The 20,898-nt window shown below is 42.9% G+C and overlaps 1 protein-coding gene across 44 annotated transcripts in view; it reads left to right on the top strand.

The window, feature by feature from the left end:
* The window catches only part of MAP4K4 (mitogen-activated protein kinase kinase kinase kinase 4), a 224,485-nt gene that overhangs the window by 443 nt on the left and 203,144 nt on the right, over nucleotides 1–20,898 (top strand). For all 44 annotated transcript variants that reach the window (XR_010750307.1, XM_066377200.1, XM_066377198.1 and 41 more), the window contains exon 2: nucleotides 12–77. Coding sequence is in view for 43 of the 44 variants with exons in the window: in XM_066377200.1 (XP_066233297.1) it covers nucleotides 12–77 (66 nt within the window). In the remaining variant the exon portion in view is untranslated. The remainder of the gene's footprint in view (nucleotides 1–11; nucleotides 78–20,898) is intronic.

Raw genomic sequence — 20,898 nt, 5'->3', positions numbered from 1 at the left:
TTCTTGTCTAGGACCCTGCTGGGATTTTCGAGTTGGTGGAAGTGGTGGGAAACGGCACCTACGGACAAGTCTACAAGGTCGGTGCGAGCCCCTTCTTTGTTTCCCGTGGCCGTGGCAAGTTCTTGTCGGGTGCCAGCTCGACAAACGCGCTGCAGAGTGCAGGCCGCGCCGCCGCCGGAATGGGGAAAGGGGCTTCTCGCAAGTCCTCTTATTTTCAAACAGTTTACATTCAGACTGGCCTTAAAAGACCTCATTTTTGGCTTTGAGATAAGGAAGTAAGCTACACTCTTAGGCATTCACTGTTATAAAATGGGAAAATATTATTTTTTTCGTAAGACAATCTTAATTTTGTTTTCCCCAAATCTGGCCTTCTGAGTGTGTGTGTGTGTGTGTGTGTGTGTGTGTGTGTGTGTGAACTAAAATTCAGAATAGGCAGGCCTTGTCTATGATTAACCTAAACCACTGCTTTGGCTTTCTCGAGAATTGTTTTATGTTTTCTCTTTTGCTGCTTGCCAAGGGCTCAAGGTGCAGAGTTTGTGACACTTTATAACTCTCATACAGTCTATGTATAGATACATATTTTGGGGAGAAAGGTAGGGGTGTGTGTTTGGGCAACAGGAGTAGAAAGAATTGCAGTGTGAGGATTATAAAATCTGAATTCCAGGAATAACCTGTTTGACAGGTGTGTAATTGAAACGGAGGGACAGCCAGGAGTAAGGAGGATGCCCTGCTTTCACACCCACCCCAGGCCTTTCTCTCTTTTTTAACCCCCTACTCCCCCCCCCCCCCCCCCACATTTCTGGAGATTGAGTCTGCCCTGATTAGCCAGCAGACACCTGATGTTACTAACAGTGCTGTTCATTATATCTAGTGCACATTCTAGAGATTATGAAAGAGCAGTAGGTAATGAAGATGCTAGGCCTTGAATATTTGAAACATAATGTTAAATTCTCCAGGTCATGATTTGTTTCTTATTAATATTAACGTTTCCTAAGTTATCAGCACTGGGTGTGTTTTCTAGCTGTTAGAGTGGGTACAAGGTTGGGATAGGAAAGAGTACCTTATGAATCAGGGCCTTTTGTGGTTCACCATGAAGAATTGTCATTGTTTCATTAAAAATGGAGGCAAGGGGTGGGGGCGGGTTGGAAACTGTAGACATTTTTGTTGGCCAAATTAAGTGTTGATCCTATTGTCCCTGCTTCTGCTGTATGAATAGGGTTTATTTATCACTGGAACCCCTCTACCCAGGCCTGACTTCCCTTGGCCTGGATTGTATACTGGCTTGTGGTCTGAACTTGAGTCAATATTCTTAGGTGATAGCAAGCGAATTAGCCTATGTTTTGTTGTTTAACTGTTGGGGCTGAGGCCATATTTTGATTTTGAAAGGGAGCCCTGTTAAGTCAGCCAGCTGGGCTCAACTGAATTTTGAAGACTTTGGAGAATTTTGGAAAAGATTGTTTACAACTCTCTTGAGTGGCCTGGTTACTGGCTTAAAGGCATTCTCCCTAGTGTCAGTGTTTGTTTAAGCAGCGGTTGATTTTTTTCTAACCCAGTTTCTGGCCAAATTTAAGTGGTGAGGGTACTCTTCCAAGTGAGTTGGCCAAAGCTTGTTTTCGACCTGGTTACACAGTGGTTGGATTGTTTGTATCTTGGGTCAGCATGAATGTGAAGGGCAGTGAAGGAAACCAGAAGCCAGAAGCTTTGAAGCCATAAAGAAAAAGCAATGCAACCTAAATGTGTATTCATTGGTTTTAAGAGGTGGGAGTTCTTGAGTTCTTAATGGTAGCAGGTTCATTGTTAAGTTTTTACTGTTCCTTGTGTCTTTTCTGGTTCTCTCCCCCTCTTTCCCGTATGCTTTTGAAGTGGATTTGCTGAGAGCACTGCATTTGGGAGGTATTTGGGATACTGATGGTGACAGAGCTCTCTGACTATAAAATTTGTACAGTTTGAGGAGAAATTCTCAAATTATGTAAACCTAAGGAATTAAGAAAATCTGTAAAAAGTCAGCATATGATCATGTACAAAATAAAATAGTGCCTGACATTTTGCCCACCAGCAGTTCAGTTCTATTTTATTGTTTTGGAAATTTTGAATATACAAGGAGAGAATAGAGTACTCATTCAGTTTAACAGTCACCAGCACATGACTAATCTGATATCTGTGGTCTTCCTCCCTTCCATTATCTTAACCATTTCACCCATAAACACTTCAGGATGCATCTTTCTTGTTTTTCAGATATCCACAATGCTATTCTCACACCTTAACAAGTTAATTCCTTAGTATCCAATATTCAGTGTTAATGTACCGGTATTCCTGATTGTTTCATCTGGTTTTCTTACTATCATAAGGTGTTTTTTAATATTTATGAACTGAGAAGTTCAAGTCTTAGTGATGGTAGAGATAGCAGAAACCAGTTACCAATTCTGTTTTCTTTTCTCTTCAAATGTATAATTTCTAGAACCATTTATATGCAGGATTTTTGTTTGGTATAAATTGCATATAGTAGTTTTGGAATTAGATTATTAACACTAGCATTTGTTTATTGCTGCTAAACATCCATCAGTGAAAATAGTGTCAGGAAGTTTGGAAAATATTTGTAACTATAAAGAATTTTTTTTTCCCTTAAGTGAGAAACTAAGAGGCAGAGCCAGACTCCCACATGCACCCTGACTGGGATCTACCTGGCAAGCCCCCTACCAGGCAGTGTTCTGCCCATGTGGGGCTTTGCTTTGCTGCTTGGCAACTGAGCAGAGGCCAAGGCTGCTGGAGGGGAAGAGAGAGAGAGACAGACAGAGACAGAAGGGAGAGGGGAAGGTAGAGAAGCAGATGGGTATTTCTCCTGTGTGCCCTGACCAGGAATTGAACCTGAGACAGCCACATGCCAGGCTGATGATCCACCACTGAGTCAACCAGCCAGGGCCTGGTCTGATATTTTGAAGCAAGCATTTCAGCTATTGTGAGGGGTTCTCTAAATGTTATCTTGTAATACCCCCATGAGGCAAAACAAATTTTGTAGCAGTAGATGTTTTTATTAGCAGGAGGGTTGATCTGCTGCTGAGGGGCATGTGCAGGCTTGTTCTAAGACAGAGTTCCTTCATGCTGGAGAGTTTCTGGACTTGGGTAAGGTGGGAGGAAGCCAGCCCCGCTAAACATGTGTTGGCCCGTAGCTCTTAAGAAATATCAACTCTAAACTTCCACAAACTGTTTTGGAATTAAACTAAATCAGAAACATCTAATCACCAGGTAAAGCCCTGCTGATTACGGTTTTTTAATTCTTATTTTTTGAAACTTTATGATAAATACTTGTTCATTTACAAAGCCGCAAACTTCTATTTTGCCTTTATTTTTTAAAAATTTGATTCTTTTAAAAATGTTTATTTTATTGGTTGTAGAGAGAAAGGAAGAAAGAGAGAGAGACAGGAATATCGATCGATTACTGTATGTGCCCTGACTGGGGATTGAACCAGCAATCTTTGTGCTTCCAGACGATGCTAACCAACCAAGCCATTGGCCAGAGCTGCCTTTATTCTTAATAGTATTGGCCATATGTATATTTCTACCTACTGACATAATCCAAAAATACTTTCTTGGGGCACTTTGGTGCAGTGCTGTCTGTTTGCAGGTTTTTGTGGACTGATTTTGGAAGAGCAAAGATGTTTTTGAAATAATACAGCCTACTTTTGAAATAATGCATCCCTGAACAGATGTGTTAAGCCAAGTAATAATCATTTAGAGTTCTGTTTCCACAACACTAAAAATATTATAAACTAAAGTACATTTTAGCCTGACCAGGCGGTGGCGCAGTGAATAGAGCATTGGACTGGGATGCGGAGGACCCAGGTTTGAGACCCTAAGGTCACCAGCTTCAGCGCGGGCTCATCTGATTTGAGCAAAGCTCGCCAGCTTGGACCCAAGGTCGCTGGCTTGAGCAAGGGGTTACTTAGTCTGCTGAAGGCCCACGGTCAAGGCACATATGAGAAAGCAATCAATGAACAACTAAGGCAGGGGTCGGGAACCTATGGCTCGCGAGCCAGATGTGGCTCTTTTGATGGCTGTACCTGGCTCGCAGACAGATCTTTAATAAAAAAAATAACGTTAAAAATATAAAACATTCTCATGTATTACAATCCGTTCATTTCCTACTGCTTATGTTCATGGTTGTGGGTGGCTGGAGCCAATCACAGCTGTCCTCCGGGACAACACTAAATTTTTATTGGATAATGCGTAATGTACTTGGGTCATTGTATGGCTCTCATGGAATTTCATTTTAAAATATGTGGCGTTCATTGGCTCTCATAGCCAAAAAGGTTCCCAACCCCTGAACTAAGTGTCGCAACGAAAAACTGATGATTGATGCTTCTCATCTCTCTCCGTTCCTGTCTGTCTGTCCCTATCTAGCCCTCTCTCTGACTCTCTCTCTCTCTGTTAAAAATAAATAAATAAATAAAATAAATAAAGTACATTTTAACTTAGAGATGATTGCTTTGACACATGATTTTCCTACATGGTCTTTTATTTTGTTTCTTTGCTTCATAAGTAAATACTTTGTCACCTGGTTGTAAATAGCCACTTGAGCCAAAGAGTGGCCTAATCTTAGGGCATTCGATGTTTTCCATCTCTCAGTTGTATTGATTGTGATGCCTGTGCTTCTCATCATTAATATCATTGCTTTCATTTTTCTGTATTCCAATCATTTAAAAAATTGTCATGCAGTAGTAGAATGTTGAAATAATTGCACGGGTGTACTGCTTTCAGACGTCGGTGGTCCAGGTATTGAATGAAGCAGAGAGCCACAATCTTGGAAGGCCTGATCCTCATCATGTAGATGAGTCTACTATGGACACTGAAGTACAATGTACAACTATGCAGACTGCTTGACAGCTATTACAGTCAAGGACTTCAGGAAATTCTCAAAATCAAACACTACTTATTTAGTAGAATTTGTGATAAATTTAATGGTTGAAACAATTTCAGGTTACTCTACTCCCTTACATTTGAGAAACTTTGTCTCACAAGTAGATATATATCTATATTTAGTGGCTCTCAGGTCATCCTGTAAATCACTTGCAAGTCATTGCTCTGAATATTTACTAGAAACATTTTTTGCAAATTCAAGTGGGTGTCTTTTTCTTTTTCTTTTTTTTTTGTGGGAGAGACAGAGAGAGTCAGAGAGAGAGACAGATAGGGACAGACAGACAGGAATGGAGAGAGATGAGAAACATCAATTCTTTGTTGTGCTTCCTTAGTTCATTGATTGATTTCTCATATGTGCCTTGACCGGGGGGCTACAGCAAACTGATGACCCCTTGCTCAACCAGCGACCTTGGGCTCAAGCTGGTGAGCCTATTCTCAAACCAGATGAGCTTGCGCTCAAGCTGGCAACCTCAGGGTCTTGAACCTGGGTCCTCCACATCCCAGTCTGACGCTCTATCCACTGTGCCACTGCCTGGTCAGGCCAAGTGGGTTTCTTATAATATTAATCAGAATTACCAGTGTTAAAATATTAAGATATATATACAGCCCTGGCCGGTTGACTCAGTGGTAAAGTGTTGGCCTGGCATATGGAAGTCCTGGGTTCGATTCCTAGTCAAAGCCTGTAAGAGAAGTGCCTGTCTGCTTCTCCATCCCTTCATCTTCTCTCTCACTCTTCCCTTTGTGCAGCCATGGCTCGGTTTAAGCAAGTTGGCCCTGGGTGCTTAGGATGGCTTCGTGACCTGGCCTCAGATGCTAAAATAGCATGTTGTCAAGCAACGGAGCAGCAGAATCAGATGGGCAGAGCATTACCCTGTAGGGGGCTTGCTGTGTGGATCCTGGTCAGGGCACATGTGGAAGTCTGTCTCTGTCTCTGCCTCCCTGCCTCTCACTTAAAAAAAAGGAAAAAAAAGATATGTTTACTATTTATTTAATTTGGGGCCAGTGACTTTATATTCAGGGGGCAGAGAGCCCCTAGTACTAATTTAATTTTTAGAGAATTTCTTGACAGTTACAATTTTTTTTCTTCATATGATAGCATAAGAATTGAATCAGAATAAATTTTTTGGACATATGAAGGGCTGCCTAGGAAGAGAATGAGGAGGCCAGGGTGATAGTACATATATTACCAGTGTCCAGCACAACAGCTATGTGTTCTTAGGTTTTATAATGTTTTATGACTGCTCACCAGACAGAGTATGATATTCTGGTGTGAGGTGAGTTCAGTAATAAAAGTCTGCTGGCATTGTTCAGAAAAGAAATGATATGTTGGGAGGTGCTTTCTTCTATAAGAATTTCAAAAGGAAAAACAATGATAAAACTTCCCAAGGTTTTTAAAACTGGGATCCTCGAAACTGACATCTTTGTAGCATTTTGAGGAACTTAGAACTAAGAGAGACAAGATGCAAAAACGGTTAACCACACAGGGTTGCTTCAGGCCATGGACAGTATTCACTGTGCTGTTACCTGGGCTGGGCCCTGTTCTGCACGTTAGCTATGCATACAGTGGTGAAGGAAGCAGGGAGATGGACTAGATGAAAAGTGCCAAGTACTGTATTATAAGGTCAACTACACATCTTTGTTCCCCCAGGTGCCCTGTGCAGCGCACTTGTATTGAGGCAAGGCACAGGTGTCGGGGTGGCCTCTCTGTTCTGTGATACACAGTCTATATACTGGGAAAGTGAAAGGAGAAGGTAGACATACAAAATACCAGACTCAATCTTTTTATTATTAAAACCCAAAGGACATAATGTTCTCCTGTCAAATAGCTGTAAAAAGTTATTCCTTAATTTCTGAAATTACCTTGTGTATACATGGTCTCAAGCCCACACTTGGCAGAGCACTGAACAGGCAGGATTGATTCTGTTCAGGGCACGTAGTGCTGGGGAATTGGGGGCCACTGTCCACACTCCTCAGGTGTTCTCCCACTCTGGAGAAGCCGGGAGCTGAGGACATGCTGCTGACAGCTTTGTGCTTCCTGTGCCTTTGATCTCTGGAGCACTGTAACTATCTCAGGTATGCCAAATATTGACAAATTATTCTTTTTTAAAAAACGTATTTTATTTATTGGTTTTAAAGAGAGAAAGGTAGGGGGGAGGAACGGGAAGCATCAACTTGTATTCTGTGCCTTGATGGAGCAAGCATGGGTTTTTTTGTTTTTTTTTGTATTTTTCCGAAGCTGGAAACGGGGAGGCAGTCAGAAGACAGACTCCTGCATGTGCCCGACCGGGATCCACCCAGCATGCCTACCAGGGGGTGATGCTCTGCCCATCTGGGGCGTTGCTCTGTTGCAACCAGAGCCATTCTAGCGCCTGAGGCAGAGGCCATGGAGCCATCCTCAGCGTCTGGGCCAACCTTGCTCCAGTGGAGCTCCAGCTGCGGGAGGGGAAGAGAGAGACAGGAAGGAAGGGGGGGGGGGGAGAAGCAGATGAGCGCTTCTCCTGTGTGCCCTGGCCGGGAATCGAACCTGGGACTCCTGCATGCCAGGCTGACGCTCTACCACTGAGCCAACCGGCCAGAGCCAAGCATGGGGTTTTGAACTGGCAACTTAAGCATTCCTAGTTGTCGCTTGATCCACTGTGTAACCACAGGTCAGGTGACAAATTATTCTTTTAAATTTAAATAATTAAAAGAAAAAGTTACTTTTACGTGATGAGTTAAAAACTTTATTTTCATTGTATGGTAAGTATGGGCTTGAAATCTTATCAAAGTTATGAATGCACATAGTTACACAATTTAGTGATACTAAAATTCTCAATGTCACAACTTGGAGTGGTTATCCTGGTCCCAAATGCTTTTAGGTGCCACATCTGAAATTTACTGTCATGTTTCTAAACTATGTGCTCATGTGGTTATTTCTTGATTCATCAATTTTATATACTTACTTTTACCAGTACAGTTATTGAACTACTAGTGTAGCTGTATAGTGGTTGAAAATTTAGCTCTTATACTCACCTCTTCCCTTAAACAAGAAAGTTTATCATTTTGTATATGTTATCGTGACTATGTAAATATCATACATCTTTGAGCTAAGCAGTCTAATATGAGTTCATTTCCTTTTTTAAACATTTCTTCCCCTTATGTTGCTTTGCTTATTCTTTAGCTTAGTTTTCTGTCTTTACATTCCCCCTCAAGTGTCCTAAAACAGTGGTTTTCAACCTCTGGTCCAACTCTTTCATGGATCAGCATGAAATTTCTGGCAGACTGGCACTGGTCCCTGTACCGGCGGTTGAAAACCACTACCCTGAAAGACCAAATGCCTGCAAAGTTAAGCCTTTTTAAACAATTTTTTCCAAATGCTTAAGTAAGTCAGATGATTTAGTGTGTCAGATAATCTATTGATTCTACTTTTTTCCCCCTAGGAGTATCTCACAGATGTCCAGGTTTGGTTGTCCCTTAGACCTGGCATATAGCTGTTGACCTGGAACATTTCTATTTCCTGGGTACCACAGTCTTCTTTTTTGGTTTGCTACCTTATCTTCCTGAAGCATATCCTCCAGTAGCTTTATGAGAAAGGTACATGGGCTGTAAAGGTTTTATAAGTCCTTGGGTAGCTGAAAATGTCTTTATCATTCCTTTGTCTGGGATTGTGTTAACTATATGATGGACAGTATTCTAGGTTGAAGAATATCGTTTTCCTTTGGAATTTTAAATACAGTGCTGTGTTGTTTGTGATGCGGGTTAAACTTCTTTGGGGAAGCTTTTAGGATATTCTCTTTATTTTTTTATTTTAAAGAAATTCAATGAAGAACAGTATTTTTGGAGAAATGAAGAAAGGGGGGAGAGGGAGGAGAGAGAGTGAAAAGCATCAACTTGTAGTTGCTTCACTTTAGTTGTGTGTTGATTGCTCCTTGTACGGGCTTTGACCTGCCTTGAGGCGGTGAGGTGGGTGCTCAAGCTGAACCAGCAACATGCATTGCTCAAGCTGGCAACCTTGGGACGTTGGGTTGCGACCTTGAGATCTTGTCAGTAATCCTCAAGCCCAACACTCAAGCCGGCAACCTCAGTTTTGAACTGGTGCCCTCAGTGATCTGGGTCAACACTCTAGCCACTGTGCCAGCACTGGTCAAGGCTCTTTTTTCTTTGATTTTTATGAGTGTCTCTTGTTATCATTCACTGTTCTATAGTACTTGGTTAGTCTTTTTAAAAATCTGGAGATGCCCTTTTTTTCTTGGACATTTTTTTGTCCTTCCCTCCAATTGCTTTGTTTCCTGTTTTTGGAAGTCATATTAGTCACTTTGATTTTTTTCTGTATTTTCTGTATTATAGACATATACATAGACATAGACATACATGTCTATACATATGTATATATATAAAGTGAGTATAATATATATGCTGTTTATATAAAATGAGATGTCTCTGACTTTACATTTCAATATTTTCATTGGATTTTTAATTTTCTCATACTTTTAATTTAGAGCTACACTCACTTTTTTTTAAGTGCATCTGTTCTTTCATGAATATGTCTTATTTCTGAGGATATTGAGTATAGATTTATTGTTTTTTGGTTGATTCTTGTGTTCCTGCATTTTCCCTGGTTTCTTCAGATTTTATTTTTTCTGTTTATTTTGATTTTGCCTTTCATGTTGAAGATTTTCCTTAAATGCCTGGAGAGCCATGACAACTCACATTTAAAAGTAAGGCACTGGAAATGAATTGGAGGCTCAGTGGACAAGGGCAGAAGGTTGTTGGTGGGTGGTCTTTCGGTGTAGGGAGGACAGGTGGGAATTGGGAGGACAGGTGGGATGGAGTGGGAACCCCACTTTGAGGTTCAGGGCGGAGGAAGGAACCTGGAGATACTATAGTCTATGGTAGCTTTTCCACCCTGTGTTCTACCACTTTGCCTCATATTCTCTCATCTGGAGCATTTCTCCTTCAGGCTCTTCATGGACAAATTCTTTGGTCTTTTGTGGGTATGGGATGATGTAGGGTGGTCACCAGACTGTCTGAGGTAGAAACAGGGAACCTGGGGCATGCAGTCACTAAACCCCAGTCCTGATTTTAGTCTTACACTTCACTTGGTACCAGTTGCTTCCAAACAGCGAGCTCAGGGTTCTGTGAGGGCAAGTTGCCTCTCATTTGGTATCTATCCTTCTCAGTACTCACATAGGTTATAAAACTTTCCTCTTTACTAGACAAATTCATTTTTTTTAGTTGTCAGAACTAGATAGAAATGATCTCTGCTGTCATCTCTTTCCTGTTATTTCTTTATTCTTCGGTTTACCTTATAATCATTTTTATGGGAATGAACCCCTAGGACTCTAGTGACCAGTCCAACAACCTAGAAGCTAACTTAGAGATTGTGTCTTTGATTTTAAACTTTTTTGGATTTGTTCTGGTGTTACTTTTCATCCAGAACAATAATTAACAAAAACAGCTGGAGCAGCCACAGAAAACAAAAGCAGGAGTAAAGCAGTGATTTAGTATTTGACCTCTGTGTGATACTTAATTTGGGAGATGCAATCAGGGAAATGAGGTCGAGGGAAGGAAAACAGAGGCAGAGTGCAGAGCGGTGCTGTGGCCAGGCTTGCTGTTCTTCTGAACAGCCCTTCAAGAGATTTACAAGTGTCTTCAACAGTTTACTTTTTTAACAGCTTTATGGAGGTATAATTTGTATATCATGAAATTCACTCATTTTAAGCTTGCATTGCTGGGATTTTTAGCAAATTTACTGAGCCATGCAGCCATCACCCCCAGTTAGTGTTAGAATGCTTTCATCACCTTAGCTAGGTCCTCATATTCATTTATAGTTCATCCCTGTTCTAGTCCAGAGCTGCAGACAGAAAACCATTAATCCTGTCTCTTTACATGTGCCTTTTTTGAACATTTCATATAGATAGAATCATACAACATGTGGCCTCTGGTGTCTGCTTTCTTTTACTATGCATCGTGTTTTTGAGGTTCATTGTACTGCCGAGTGTGGTAGTTTATTCCTTTTTTATTGCTGAATAGTTGTACTGCCGAGTGTGGTAGTTTATTCCTTTTTTATTGCTGAATAGTTTTCCAGAGTATGGTTATGATGCTACATTCAGTTTGTGTATACTAGTTGATGAGCCTTGTGGTTGTCTCTAGTTTTTGGCTGTATTGTGTGAGTAACACATTCAGCCTGTATTTTGGCTTGGCATCCCCAACGTGTGCAGAAGAGCCACATGATGGGATGACACCTTGGAGTCTTACAGGAAAGGGAGAAAACAGTGGAAGTTTTATCTGCTTGGGTCTTCCTGTTTCTCATCATTATAACTAAATGCCTTTAGGTTCTCTGACCCACTGCCTGTAGGTGCTTCCCTGAAGCCTTTACCTTCCCCACTCTCATTATTCGTCATCACTGTGAGTTTAAGTCCTTTCTTTAAATGTGAATTCAGTTTCTTATCCCTGTGAAGACCACATGTTTACTATTAGTGAGGTCATTGGTATCAGGAACTAGGCCAAACCAGTTTTTCCTTTTCATGCCTTTTGGGGGATTCCACTGTGTAATAGCCAGCCATTTGCCACATGATGCTGAAGACTGGAGCTTTCCTTAATCACAGGCAGAAGCTGTTGACTCACCAGGATTTAAAAAAACACAAATCTGCCCTGGCCTGTTGGCTCAGTGGTAGAGTGTCGGCCTGGTTTGTAGGAGTCCTGGGTTCGATTCCCGGCCAGGACACACAGGAGAAGCGCCCATCTGCTTCTCCACCCCTCCCCCTCTTCTTCCTCTCTGTCTGTCTCTTCCCCTCCCATAGCCAAGGCTCCATTGGAACAAAGTTGGCCCGGGCGCTGAGGATGGCTCCATGGCCTCTGCCTCAGGCACTAGAATGGCCCTGGTTGCAACAGAGCAACGCCCCAGATGGGCAGAGCTCGCCCCCTGGTGGGCATGCCGGGTGGATCCTGGTCAGGCGCATGCGGGAGTCTGTCTGACTGCCTCCCCGTTTCCAACTTTAGAAAAAAAAATACACACACACACAAGAAAAATCACAAATCAAAATCTATTCTCTTTTGTCAGAAGTATCTATGATGTCTTTCATTACACATTCAAATCAAATCTGATTAAATTTAGCCTGACCGGGCAGTGGTGCCGTGAATAGAGCTTTGACCTGGGATGCTGAGGACCCACGTTCGAAACCCAGAGGTCACTGGCTTGAGTGTGAGCTCATCTGGCTTGAGTGCAGGCTCACCAGTTTGAGTATGGGGTCGCTGGCTTGAGTGTGGAATCATCAACATGACCCCATGGTCACTGGCTTGAGCCCAGGGTCTGGCTAGCTCAAGGGGTCAGTGGCTCAGCTGGAGTCCTCCAGTCAAGGCACATATGAGAAACCAATCAATTGAACAACTAAAGTTCTACAAGTTGATGCATCTGCATCTCATTTCTCTCCGCCTGTCTCTCAAATAAATAAATAAATAAATAAATGTATGTATGTATGTATGTGTGTGTGTAGTAATAAATAAATAAATGTATGTATGTATGTAGTAATAAATAAATAAATGTATGTATGTATGTATGTATGTATGTATGTAGTAATAGCAGGCCCTGGCCAGTGACTCAGTGGATAGAGCGTTGCCCAGTGTATGGACATCCCTGGTTTGATTTTTGATCAGGGCACACAAGAGAAACGACCATCTGTTTCTCTTCCCCTCCCACTCTCAAATCTCTGCCTCTTCCCCTCCAGCAGCCAGTGGCTCTGTTGGTTCAAGCATGGTCCCGGGTGCCTGAGAATAGCTCTGTGGGAACAGGATAGTCTCAGGTGCTAAAAATAGATTGTTACTCCAGCATTGGCCCCAAATGGGAGTTGCTGGATGGATCCCTTTCAGGGTGCATGCAGCATTCTGTCTCACTATCTCCCTTCCTCTCACCTAAAAAAAAAATTAATAGTATACTTTTTGAAAATTCTTGAACTTACTTAGACTTTCATTCTTACCTGCTATGATAATGACAGAATACTTTGTTTTTCTCTGACCCTCTTAATATAATTGCTGTGTTTTATGACTATTTAGTTTGAGATCTCGTCAAGATTGATGTTACCTGAGTTAGAGGTGTACATCCAGGGGACATACAGTTTATTGGGGATCTCAGATTAGGCACTGAGTATTGCCTGAGGTTGAGGATGTGCATTCAAGTGACACCAATTCATGAAGGTATGCTAGGACATACCTTACATTCTAGAGCCTTTCCAGTCTGAAGTTGGCATGTAAAAGCATCTCTGTATATTGTTCATACTGGGTGGGGAGAAAGTAGGTTTACAGTTGCTCATATGGGAAATAATAGAATGCAGAGGGTCCTTGGATTATGACACAGTTCTGTTCCTACAACGGTGATGTAACCCAAATTTTGATGTAAGTCAAAACACACCCTAGCCTAAGTCATTGACCTATTCTAACACAGTTGTAAAATCATAATCTAGACCAGTGGTAGTCAACTTGGTCCCTACTGCCCACTAGTGGGCATTCCAGCTTTTATGGTGGGCGATAGCGGAGCAACCAAAGTATAATTAAAAAGATAGATTTAACTATAGTAAGTTGTTTTATAAAGATTTATTCTGCTAAACTTAGCGAAAATCCGATATAAAGTACTTGGTAAGTAATTATTATGATATGCTTTAACTTGCTATAACTCTGCTTTATAAATTTTATAAAGTAAAGTTACTTCCCTACTTTATAGATCACCATGACTGTGGAACCAGTGGGCAGTTAGAAAATTTTACTACTAACAGAGATACAGAAGTGGGCAGTAGGTATAAAAAGGTTGAACTGCCCCTGATCTAGAACATAAAAACACAACTAAGCCACAGGAAAAGGACATAAGTATATTGTACTTTACACTGTGCGGTAGTAACAAAAAAATGACAGAAGAGTGTAAAAAAGAATTTATTCCCTTTATTCCTGTGGTTGGCTTGCACACTGGAAGGGGCATTGCAAGGTGGGAGAGCATGCCTATTTGGGAGGAGGAAACTTGGGAGGCAGGAGAACCTGCAGAAGGTGCTGAAGATACTGGGTCAGGTGAATCAGAATTGCATAGGTACATGCAGGAGACACTGGAGATGATTCTACCTCTACTATGGATGTTTCATCTCGAGAAGCAGCTGATGAAGAGGGTACAGGATCTGTTGCAGGCCTCTCTACATTCTTAAAGAATTGTTTGTTCCAGGCTAGTGTGGAACTAGTTTACCCACGTATTAAGTATGATGCTAACAGCATAAGCCGAAATACTCACATCTCAATTTTTTAATTTTTATTTAATTTTATATTTTTAATTTTAATTTTTTTTATTTTCCTTAAGTGAGAAACGGGGAGGCAGAGACAGACTCTCACATGTTCCCTGACCGGGAACCACCCTGCAAGCCCCTTATGGAGCGATGCTCTGTCCATCTGGGGCCGTTGCTCCATTGCTCGGCAACCGAGTTAAGAGCGCCTGATGTGAGGCCATGGAGCCATCCTCAGTGCTTGGGACCAGCTTGCTCTAACCAAGCCATGATTGCAGGAGAGGAAGAGAGAGATAGAGAGCGAGAAGGGAACGGAAGAGGAGTGGAGAAGCAGATGGTCACTTCTCTTGTGTGCCCTGACTGGGAATTGAACCTAGGACATCTACATGCCAGGCCAACGCTCTACTGCTGAGCCAACTGGCCAGGGCATGTCTCAGTTTTCTTAAGTTTTTATGGGAGTGAGCGTAAACTTGAAACGTCATTATGTCATTTTCTATGTTGTAACCTGAGGAGTGCCTGTAATTAATAAATAACAATACAAGAATAAACTGTTACACGTACTCGCCAGTATAAACCTGCCCCACCCTGTGTTTGCTGTTGTATCCATTCTCATGGCTCTTTCACATAGTTTCCAGAACAAACTTGTGGATGTTCAGCTCTTTACTCTAGTGATTTGAGGGCTTAGTATCTGGTTTTGTTTTTGTTTTTTTTGTTTTTTTGTGACAGAGACAGAGAAAGAGAGACAGAAAGAGGGACAGACAGGGATAGATAGACAGGAAGGGAGAGAGATGAGAAGCATCAATTCTTCATTGTGGCACCTTTGTTATTTATTGACTGCTTTCTCATATCTGCCTTAACTGGGGGCTACAGCAGAACGAGTGACCAAGCCAGTGACCTTGGGCTCAAGCCTGCGACTTTGGGGTTCAAGCCAGCGACTGTCGCAAACCAGTATGACAAAGAATTTTGCAGGTCTTGGATGGGAATGGTGGAGGATTAGAAAATAAAACACAGAAGGAAAAAGGATGGGATCAGGAGGCCTCTTGTAGTCTGATGGCATACAGGAAAAAGGGCCAAAACCTCCGGCCAGCTTTATTATATAGTGCAGAGAACAAATCTATTTGTAAAACAAGTAAGTCTCTGATACAAAGTCACATATCTAAGGTATAAATGGGAATTCTCTTAAGAGTGCACCACTCCCTACCATGCAACAGTCAAGGGTGTGGGGAAGATCTTAGTCTTAAACTAAGCCCTAGGCTATAAGCATTTTTTTAGTTTACAACCTGTCTCCCACAAGAGACCTTTGGGCTCAAGCCAGCTGCTATGGGATCATGTCTATGATCTCATGCTCAAGCCAGTGACTCTGTGCTCAAGTTGGTGAGCCTGTGTTAAGCCAGATGAGCCCGTGCTCAAGCTGGTGACCTTAGGGTTTCAAACCTGAGTCCTCTTGTCCCAGGCTGATGCTCTATCCACTGCACCACTGCCTGGTCAGGCGAGTATCTGTTTATTTTTTATTATTATTACTATTTTTTTTTTTTTTTGTATTTTTCTGAAGTTAGAAATGGGGAGGCAGTCAGACAGACTCCCTGCATGTGCCCGACCGGGATCCACCTGGTATGCCCACCAGGGGGCGAGCTCTGCCCATCTGGGGCGTTGCTCTGTTGCAACCAGGGCCATTCTAGTGCCTGAGGCAGAGGCCATGGAGCCATCCTCAGCGCCCGGGCAAACTTTGCTCCAATGGAGCCTTGGCTGCGGGAAGGGAAGAGAGAGAGAGACAGAGAGGAAGGAGAGGGGAAGGGATGGAGAAGCAGATGGGCGCTTCTCCTGTGTGCCCTGGCTGGGAATCGAACCCAGGACTCCTGCACACCAGGCCGACGCTCTACCACTGAGCCAACTGGCCAAGGCTGTTTATTTTTTTAAATTTTACTGAGAGGAGGGGAGGCATAGGGACAGACTCCCGCATGTACCTGACCAGGATCCTCCGGACAAGCCTTGTGTGGGTCTGATGCTTCATTGCAATCAGCCATTTTTTTTTAGCACCTGAGGCAAAGGCCATAGAGCCATCCTCAGTGCCTGAGGCCAACTTGCCTTTGACCGGGAATTGAACTTGGGACATCCACACGCCAGGCCAACGCTCTACCACTGAGCCAACAAGTCAGGACTAGTATCTGGTCTACATTCCTCTGTAGAGAGTTCAGGCTGCGCTACTAAATTCCCTTCAGTCATTTTATTAATTAATTAATTAATTAATTCATTTATATATTGTGACAGAGTGAGAGGGACAGATAGGGACAAACAGACAGAAAGGGAGAGATGAGAAGCATCAATTATTTGTCACAGCACCTCAGTTGTTCATCGATTGCTTTCTCATATGTGCCTTGATGGTGGGGGCTACAGCAGAATGAGTGACCCCTTGCTCAAGCCAGAGTGACCTTGAACTCTAGCCAGCCAATTTTGGGCTTAATTCAGCAACTATGGGGTCATGTCTATGATCCCATGCTCAAGCCAGTGACCCTGCGCTCAAGCTGGTAAGTTTACACTCAAGCCGACGACCTCAGGGTTTTGAACCTGGGTCCTCTGGGTCCCAGTCCTACACTATCCATTGCACCACCACCTGGTAAGGCCCTTCAGTCATTTGTTACTGCAGTACTTGATGTATACGTGCTATGTGCTAGGCACCATTGCTCACTGGAGGCAGTGAGCAGGAAGAGCAGTCAGCTCGTGCCTGGAGGTACACAGAGCAAACAATTTGAAGAGTGTGGTACTGCAGATGGGCAAGAGCAGGGCTGTTGGACAGTTAAAATATATTATGCTCACTTTATTAAAGATGGCGCTGCCCACGTGGAAGCCCGTCGCCCAGGTGATTGCTTGGGATGGGCATGATTATGTTAATATGTGTTGGGGCAGGGCTTTCATGCCAAAAGTTTTAAAAGGAAGAGAGATCACATTGTTCTGGGAGAAGAGTGATTAAGTTCTAGGAGAAGCCCATGCTAGAGGAGAGCAGAGAAAGGCCACGTGGAGGAGAGGAGAAGTAGCCAACATGGTGGAGTGCTGAGTGAGAAGCTAGTTTTGTGCAGAGTTTGTGCAGAGAGAAGGAGATGGGGAACACAGGTGAATAAGGCTGGTGAGGTAGATACCTTTGTGTTGGAATCCATGGGAGTCCGAAAGATCAGAGTAACAGGCTTTATTGAAAGGAAGAAAGGAACCCTGCCGGGCACTTCTCCTGGGGGAGAAGAGCACCGGTTACAGACTAGGGGCGAGTTATGTAGTGTTTGGGAGAGCCTGAGGGGATACTGAGGCAAAAGTCCTGGTATGTCCGGAATGCTCCTCCTTGGGGGGCTTCGAGCATGTGGGTGTTGAACCAAAAGCCCTGGTATGTCCGGAGCCCCTCCTTGGGGCGGGTTGTCAACTTTTTGGAATTCCTTTGTCTCAGGGGCGATAGTCCTGTAAGGGTGAGGTCTGACAGATAAGCGGAACAGCAAGAGGGCAGTTTGGAATTCACGTATCTATCATTTCTTGACTCTGTGGTTACATATAAAAGAAAGGCAGTTATTAATTTTATAATATATGGTGAGGGGTGATGAGGAGAAAGAGGAGAAAAGATTGAAAAATTATTGCTTCTTCTGGAGAGAACTCAAGAAGGGAACCTTGCCAAGCCAAGTCCCTCATCCAGTTAAGGAGGTCATCAATTTCCATGCTGTAAGGTCTGAACCAGGTGATGTCTCTGAAAACCTGAGTGAGGAAGTAAAAAAATTTTGCGAGGTAATAATTATTAGTTGCTTGCTGCTAGTGCCGAGTGGACAGAGTGACATGGTGATCCATGGTCTCCTGTATGAGCCTCATGAGACATGCTGGTCTGGTTCCTCTCAAATGAGAGGACATGTGGAGATTTTAAGAGACAGGGAACCTGTTGATGTAAATTTTTAGAAGAACTGAATATGTGTGGTTAAAAAGGAAGAGGGTTTGGAGAACATTCAGGAGGGAAATTCTCGGGCTGAGGGGCGGCTTCTTCCTGCTGTCATCCCTACCTATTTGATATTTCCCTCATGAACTTCTCCTTGGGGTACTGGGGAATAGGAGTGTAGGAGCATTTGATTGTAGGTAATCCTAGAGATTTCTCTCATCCCAACCTGTAGGAACTTAATAAAGAAAGAGGCAAGTATTTGGAGATCAGGACTGCAGAGATAAGGAGGGTTGTATAGGGGTGTGTGTGTGAAAGTTCTTCCATGGTAAAGTTAGAGATATTTTTCCTGGCAGCCCTGGAGAGAGTAGTTAGCTTGAGTTAAAAGAAATGTTTCATGCCTGTTTGTAGGCTCTTCTTCAGCCAAGAAGACCCAGTGATCTTGTCCTTTGACTATGGGAAAAGTAAAAAGACTGAAAAGCATTAAGAGGTGAATGCTATTCATTCTCCTAGTTCTTCAGGGATACGGGAGAGCTTTAGGGTTTGGGGACCTGTAGAGGTTGAAAGATAGAATTTAGGAGGTTTGCTGATATAGGGTTTCAGATTTTTCTGTTTCACAAGAGCAGGTTTCAGGGTTGATGTGTAGGGTTAGGTAGATTTTTCCAGTTGTCTGATTGGTGAAGGTCTGCATGCAGTTCTGTAAGAAACTAGTAAACAAATGTAAGAGGCAGGGTTTAAAAGTTAGAAAAGTAAATAGGAGAGTGAGTGAACTAATGAAAGGCAATAGTAAGACGCCCAGTTTGTGTGAAACCACTGATTCCATGCTTACGAATTCGCTGGGCTTCAGAGAGAGAGAGAGAGAGAGAGAGAGAAAATAGGAATAAGACAGGGCAGTGTGGCTAGTCCCCTTGTCCCTAGATCTACTTTTGTAGAGATTTCTAAAGCAATAAGAAGAGAAATTATCTGTATAGCTTGTTTGGTCCTTACATTGATGGATAGTATATTAGGAACTGGAAGAGGCTCATGGGGTGGGATTAGGTTGATATTTAGGGTGAGATAGATTACGGTATAGGTTTTTGTCTAATTATTAATAGTATGGAGATGCAGATAGGTGTTGGTCCCACACGAATAGAAAGTTCCTGATTTGGTGAGGTAGGTTGAAAGGTGCAGTGGGAGTGAGTTGTCAGGATTACGGTGTGTGGACCTGTCCATGTGAAAGTCAGTCCTTGGGTGATGTAATGCTGGAAGTGCCTCTTGGACAGTCTTCGAACAGTTTGCTGAGTGACCTATAAAACCTGCAAGTACTTAGGGAAAGGGTGTTACATTTCTACACTTTGCACTTAGAGTTTAAGTCCTAGTGACCACTGCTTCTAGCTGGAATTACCAGCAGATCCCAGCCTATAATAGGCATGGGGCATTGAGATAGGAGGAACAAAGGAGATACTAAACATTAAATAAAGCAATAAAATCAGACTGTCAATACCCACAGTAGAGATCTTTGAGGGATAAATAGAACTTAAATATTCAGGCAAGGCATAGTAGATGGCCCTTGTGTTTACAAGAAATGAGATTAGCTTATCTGCTTTTGGAAGAAATACCTTAGGCTCGTGAACGAACGATGTCCTTGGGCCTTCAGTGGCAATTCCCAGCATGCTGGGCAAGGTCAGGTCACAGGTAGCTGGAGCAGGGCTAGAAGAGACTGAACCCTCCCTCCATGGAGAAAGGGGGCAGCTTACCTTCTCGTGTCCCTCTTTTCACCGCACAGGTGTGTCAACCGGTGGGGCCAGGAAGCCTGGCAGGCTTCAGTTCAATGACCTTTCTTTCCACTCTGGAGCAGGGCCTTGATGAAATGCTATGAAACCCCTTAGGGCGCTGGAGCCAAAAGCTGGTATTTCCTGACTTCTTTTGGGCCTTATTTGCCTTTTCTGTTACTTTCTTGGTCACTATAGACCTTAAAAGCCATGCTCAGAAGATCTCACTGAGGGGTTTGACTAAGAGAGCAAAATTGGGAATTCAGTGTTTAAAGAAGCCTATTAGACCGAGGAAAGAAAAGATTTGATCTGTGGTGGTAGGTGGTTGGAGACTGTGGAGGGTCTGAGTTTGAGCTAGGGTGAGACTTCAGGTGGTGAGGGTTAAAGTAATGCCTAGATAGACTAGGGACTGAGAATAAAGTTGAGCCTTAGCAGAGAAGACAGGATAACACTTCATAGTGAGGAAGTTAAGAAGGGTGGTGGTGAGTCTCCTTGAGGCAGGCACGGAGGGGGCTGCAGAGGAGTAGGTTATTTATATATTGTAAAAGAGTAGTACTAGTTTTGAGATTGCATGCTGCTAAATCCTGAGCTAGTGCCTGCCAAAACAGGTGTGGGCTGTTTCTGATCCCCTGGGGTAAAATAGTCCATGTAAATTGCTGGGCTGCATTAGTGTCTGGGTAAAGGCAAACAGAAAGTAAGAGTCAGGGTGTAGAGGAATGGTAAAGAAGGCATTCTTGAGGGCTAGAACCCTGAAGTGAGTGGTGTCTGAGGGAATGTATGATAGTAACTTGTAGAGATTAGGGACTACTGGATGGAGGGGAATTACTGCCTCATTGACTAGGTGTAAGGCTTGTAGGAGGTGAAAAACTGAAGGTTTTCGAACAGGAAAGATGGGGGTATTGCAGGGAGATTCCATGGGGATGAGTAAACCTGGTTTATGAGGTGGGTAATTACTGGTTTAAGGCCTTAGAAACAGACACAGTTACACATTAAACAAAGACTTCACATATTATGAATTAAGAAATTTAAATGAGCGCGCTTTACTTGTTTCAATTCACTAGAAATATTTTCTGACAAACAATGAGACAAGACGGATTAC

The sequence above is a fragment of the Saccopteryx leptura genome, chromosome 3 (genome assembly GCF_036850995.1).
Source record: "Saccopteryx leptura isolate mSacLep1 chromosome 3, mSacLep1_pri_phased_curated, whole genome shotgun sequence".
Lineage (NCBI taxonomy): Eukaryota > Metazoa > Chordata > Mammalia > Chiroptera > Emballonuridae > Saccopteryx > Saccopteryx leptura.
Note: the sequence above shows the minus strand (reverse complement) of the source record. Positions and strands in the feature narration are given on the sequence as shown.